The 6209-nt window shown below is 35.4% G+C and overlaps 1 protein-coding gene across 1 annotated transcript; it reads left to right on the top strand.

The window, feature by feature from the left end:
• Positions 1 to 1006: 1006 nt before the first annotated feature.
• Positions 1007 to 6173, top strand: LOC118338009 (the record flags this gene model as incomplete). Its single annotated transcript, XM_035675168.1, is given in 10 exon segments — positions 1007 to 1058; positions 1454 to 1517; positions 1918 to 2121; positions 2275 to 2417; positions 2592 to 2755; positions 4172 to 4293; positions 4410 to 4507; positions 5079 to 5215; positions 5626 to 5750; positions 6028 to 6173. Coding segments are annotated over 9 exon segments (1142 nt in total), but the record flags the coding sequence as incomplete, so codon positions are not given.
• Between the last annotated feature and the right edge of the window lie 36 nt (positions 6174 to 6209).

Genomic DNA, 6209 nt, shown 5'->3' with positions numbered 1-6209 from the left:
GGTGACTGGGGGCAGAAGTATGTATCACATTTCATGCTTTCCTTATGACTGCTCATATAATTAGCATAATACAATAACACACTGATATGTTCATACCAGATTTCACACATATAAAGCACCAGATTATATCTTTTATGCCTCAGAGTAATTGTTGATATATTGGTAATTTAATTGTCACTTCAGCTATCCACTGATCATTTAATTTAATAATCTGATCATGTGTTAAAGCCTATTACACAATTCCCAAGAAATTCATTTAATTTAGAACCCACTACTTTTACAGACTAGTGAATGAAATGATTTCTTCATCTGCAAATCATCTTGTTGTGTGTGATAAGTTTGATGCAGTTCTCACATATTCACAGTAACTCCAATTAGTAACCCTTTATTAATTTGATATTCAGCTTTCACATAGATACCTGAAGAGTTTTTGAGACATCAGAAAAAATGAACAGCTTTCCCCTCAACTTTCAATGTACTCCACCCACTTCCTTTTGGAAAGATCCTCGTTTTTTACTACCAGTCGACTTGTTTTTCCTGAGTTGAAGTTATCGCGAAAATCATTCTTGAATGCTTTCATTTCTAAATTATTGATTTTACCAAATACAAGAAACCAGTCGTAAATCCTTGTATGTTCAAACATTCCATAACATTATAGGCTGTATTAAATGCATATGGCATATGCACATACGATTAATTAAATTAGGCACAGTGATTTAGTAGTAGAAATTTAAGAATTTCCAAAGTTAAGAGCCACAAATTTCAAAGTTCTCCTGCTCTTATTTGAAAATGCTCTGAGATAACTTCTGTTATCAATTGTTGCTATACAAATATAAAAATTTAATAGATTTCTGAAATTGAATTAATTGTTGCTTTTTGCTCCCTTGATGTTTTTTGGCCTATTAGTCTTGCTTGCTTCTTTATTCTTTCATTTTTCACAGACAACCTTGTGTCTATTTGACTAAAAATAGCAACCCCTGCACTGATTTTGATGGGTGTTTGTATGATTGTCTGGCTGGCAAAACCAAAAATGTGAATGTGGACGAATTAGCAGCAAGGTGAGTACTTAATTTTTTAGTATACTAAACTCCATTAAATATAAAATCAAGATCGAATTTAACAAAAAGTTTATTCTGGCATTCATGCAGTTTGTTCAAATCAAAAACTAGAATATTGTGTCTCTGAATTTAAATGAAATCAAATTTCCTCTTTCTTGTATCAAAATGGCAACAACGCTATGAAGTCAATATCACAATTGGTCATGAAAGTCTGATGTTTATGTACAAAGGTAAAGACATAGAGACATAACAACAATGTGCTGTATGAACCATTTATTAATATTACTACACTGCACTAGAATGCCCCAACAAATGTTATCGCATCTGCTTTTACATACAGTAACTATTAGACTTTCAGTTTAAATTTTTGATACAATTCTTAACTTTTCATGCAGAACTGGTGACCAGAGGGACAACGATTCATTTGTCACAACGAGGACTCCAAAAGAAGCCATAATGGTAATGTTGATCCTTATTTATAAAAAATTAAGTTACTTATAGTAGTACATCTTTTACATATTTATTTCATTTCAGTACCCATTCATTCATGCAGATGGTTAATACTCCACAGATTTCTACAACACATACACAGTGGTCTTAGCATTCACTTTTTCTACATTTAACAAGCAACAGCAAACAGACAACAGTACCCCACTGTGCATACTTTAATGGTCTATAAAATAAATAACCAATACAAATCAACAAATTAGTTGCAACAATCAGGCTAAGTGTGTTGTTGCTCTCCTCATTTTATTCTCTCATTTCTTTTTTTAAACAAAGTTGACTGGATCCCTATAAAGTGCATGCTTCAAGTTGAGCTTCATTTTTCTCAATAATTTCTTGATTTTAATCTTATCAGGTGCTGATAGATACAAGCTCATCCATGGAAGAAAAATGCTATGGAAGTGTGGAAATACAGAAAATTGATGCTGTTAAACAGCTTTTTGACAACTTTGCAACACGCACCATGGCTTACGATTTTCATCATGTCATTGGCCTTGCGAAGTTTGACTCTACAGTGGAAACTCTCCACACATTCACAGAAACACTGGAAAAGTTCAAGGTAAATACAACACATTACACATGTACCAGATCCTTGTTCAGTTCAGTACTGAAGGTTGAGATGTGTTCTGTCTGTATGGTATATAGCTTGGGCTGCTCAGCCATGAAACAATAGCCTACTAAACCGAAGTTGTTGCTTTTCACACTTTCCTAGGAACACGTGCACACCCTTCAGGCAAATGGAAGAACTAAGCTGTATGATGCCCTACAGCATGGAATGCTTGAGTTGGAAAAAGTCAAGAAGTTTCCAGACTGTAAACGTCGCATCCTTTGTCTCACTGATGGATACGATGTTGGGTAAATTTCCTTCTCTAAACTAGCTGTCTATTTCCTGAGAAAATTGGTAACATAAGGGAGTTATGTGACTATAGGGTGGGTTGGTTGGGTAGGTGTTGGTTACTATGAAGAATAAAAATGTAAAACACCTGCAAATTGTATTATGCTTCCTGAGAACATATTCTTTGTACATAGATCCTCAAACAAGCCAGATGTTGTTACTGCCAACCTGATAAAATCTAACATCATCGTGGATTCAATTATTCTTGGAACAGTGGCGGACAATCCTCTGCAGAATCTGCGCAGGGCACTTTCAGGCAATATGTCTTGTACTCTGCGCGGAATCAGCAATGCAACAGGTACAGTAAAACCTAATTGAATGCTTTAGAATTAATGTTATGTTTCATGTGTCTTTAATTTGAGCCAGGTTCTATAATCATAACACTGCATAGTAACTAGATTTTCCAAGTCAACTAGTAGTCGTTAGTTAAAGCCAATAGTCGACTAGTCGTTCCACATTCATGATATTGATTAAATTATTTAAATGCTGACAGAACAAGCAGTAATGCTTCTGAATGTGTCAGAACAAGCAGCAAGGAGACTGAACATTTAGTTAATTTATTTCAACACAGTGTAACATCACACAGTCTCACAAATACTGGTGGACTCATCGATATAATGGATGATGGATAATGTTAACATTTACTTATAAATTAACTCACTCTGAGTCTGTGAGCCCAGTTCATGCTCGTCTTGTTCTGTTGCTTATTCCGGCCCTGCTCACTGCATACATAAATGTCACATCCTTTGGATTTTCACAGAAAATTCAACCTGCATCCCTACATAGAAATACATTTAGTACGCAGATGACAGACAAAGTCGGGTTCAGAATCTTACATATGGAACCTTTAATAATCTGTGTCAAAGACTGATGATTTGCTCTATTGATTGCTTTCCAATAGTCAAGAAAGCAGTCTTACCTAATATAAGCCTATCAAAGGGCAGATGCCAGAGAAAGTAGAGATAGAAACCAGACTGTCCTCGCCAGAAAAAACACTGTCCACACAAAGATTGAGAAAGTCCACATAAAGAGTCATGTAGTAATTATTTTATTCTACGTTATACCACAAGGTGGTGCTGTGAGCTGGGGCGAGTATCGTTGTTACAGCCTATACGCTACGATGGAGCTGGTTCCTTTCTTCTGTTATTAAAATCAGCAAAAATCAGAATCCACCCTTACATTATCCAGCTCCTTTTTGCACTAAAACCCTTTACGTCATGTGACTAATGTCATTTAGGTACGAAAACATTTATTGTAATGCAAACGCAATCTTTTCCAAAACAATACCATGAAGGTTTGTGCTTACATAATGTCTTATGGTCCCTGTCACAGGTACTCTACACCGATCATATCTCTCATTTCAACCTATTCTGTTGTTTAGATATAAGGACATGTTAATAGGAACACATGAGAGTAGCATGCTGCTGTAGCAAGCATCCTTTGATGGACAATGAATTATAACCTTCATTTATGAAGTAATTGGTTTGAGAAACTGTCTGCCAAGCTGGTAAAAATACATTGTTATTGGAAGCTGAACAATTACTTGTTTTATTTATAATTTTGTAAATTAAAAAAAAACAAAAAAAAAACACTTGCCTTTGACTAGTCATTACTAGGAGGTAATGGTTTGGCAGTGACATGAACAAGTGTCTTAAAGGGGTTTAAATAACACATCAGTGGTAAATTAACTCATTTAAATCTATATTGCATTCAGGGGGTTGCTGTTTCAAGCCAGAGACAAGCAAAGATGGTCTGAAGCTTTTTGAGATAGAGACGGTTCTCTCTTTGGAGATGAGGAAACCCAAGAACAAAGCCGACCCATCATGCATCAGTACAGTTAGTACACTAATGTTTGTGCATAGTTCAGTTAAGTGCTCTGAAAATTACACCAACACGAATCGAGTTGCACATTATAAGGATGTGCTTATTATTTTGAGTTTTTCTGTTTTCAGGGTTTCTTAACAGCGATCTCTGCTGCCAATGAGTATGATGAGTCTCCAGAGACTGCTTTGCCAAGCCAGATAAACAGTAAAGTGACACTGACAGAGAGGTAACAATCTCATTCCATGCCTATGTAGAACATGCTGATGATTACTTTGTTGTATGTTTTTGTTTCCGTATGTTTTGTCAAGACATAAGAATGAGCTGACAAAGGGTGAACTCAGAGGCTGGGTTTGATCTAATTATACATTTTCTAGAGATAATTTTTTTTTAGTAAAGTTAACTGAAAAAGCCTCTGAAAGATTTGGCTGTAATTCAGCAGAAGAATAGGATTAGTTTTTGGTGATGACCAGACAGTTGCAGCATTATACAATTTCTGCTTTATATTATATATATATTATATTTTTAGATAGAAAGTCATTAATTCAGAAAAACAGAGCAGAATGTCAATGCAACATGTTTCCGTAAAATTTATATACTATGATATTAAAGAGAGAAAAATGGTAAATTGTTTGGTGTTTCTGTCAGTCAACTAACAGATAAATCGACATTATAGCACTTATAGCACTAAAGCCTGGTGGTTTTCAAAGGTTTCATGAGCCCAGTAATTATAAATGGATTAAATGATAGATATATTACAATGTTTGTATTAATATTTAGTCACTAATCTTTCACACTAGTGCTCTGAAAAAGAAGATCCAGGATGCCAAAGTTGGGCAATTGATGGAAAAGGACAAACGTATCCTGGAGGAACTGAGGAGCCTGCATCGTGACCCACATCCCTACTTTAGTATATTTCCATCAGAGTCTGACTTCAGTAAGTTCCAAACAAGACCAATGCATATCACGCATGACAGATGATGCATCATCATATGATGAAAACAACATAAAATACATAATGATGTAAAAAGATGAAACTGAAGAGAGAGAGACTCGACCCTGTTTGAAGTTTCAGTTGGCTTTGCAGAAACAGCCGATAGAAATGTCCTTCAGAGAAACAAAGAGAGTACTTTTTTATACTTTGAGTACATTTCAGAGCCTGTCATTTTTACTTTTACTTGAGTAAAGAAGTTGAATCAGTACTGTACTTCTACTTCTTCTAAAACAATGTGTGTACTTTTGCCATATCTGGCAAATTCAGTCAATTCAATTAATGCACTATTGGGAAAAGAGCAAAACTAAGTGTGTCAGACTCAACCTTTCAATCTTGTTTTCTAAACTTTTCAGCATTCTGGAAAATTATCATGGAGGGACCTCCTGACACACCTTATGAGAAAGGAGTCTTTGAGTTGTTCTGCCAGTTTGGTGCTGACTACCCAGTGAAGCCTCCACTTGTTCGCTTTGTCACACGCGTATCCTTCCAAATAAAGAACAGCTTCAACCCAAGAAAACATATTGTATATATATATATATGTGTTCACGACTTTATATAGAGTTCTCTTAGTCTTCTTGTTCATCTTTCATGAGCACAATTAAGAAATAAAAAATGATGAAACATTGGTAAATGAGGCCCATCGATGGATTTGTATCCAGAAGCATTGTTTCAAAGAAACATCAAATAGTGTGATTTTGAATAATTGTAATCAATATGTACTTTAATTGCAGTATAATTTTCTTAACATGAACAAGGTGTATCACTGTAATATTAACAGTGTGGGGCGCATCTGCCACAACATATTTGACCGGAACTACAATGCCCAAATCACCATGAGAGATATCCTCAATGCTGTGTATGGACTGCTCATCATTCCTGAGCCTGAAGATCCATTGGACAGGTTAGATTCCAACACACTCATAATACTGTACACACA

Source organism: Morone saxatilis, unplaced genomic scaffold, assembly GCF_004916995.1.
Source record: "Morone saxatilis isolate NCDOM2014 unplaced genomic scaffold, NCSU_SB_2.0 Contig4, whole genome shotgun sequence".
Lineage (NCBI taxonomy): Eukaryota > Metazoa > Chordata > Actinopteri > Moronidae > Morone > Morone saxatilis.
This window is presented reverse-complemented; position numbering and strand designations above follow the sequence as displayed.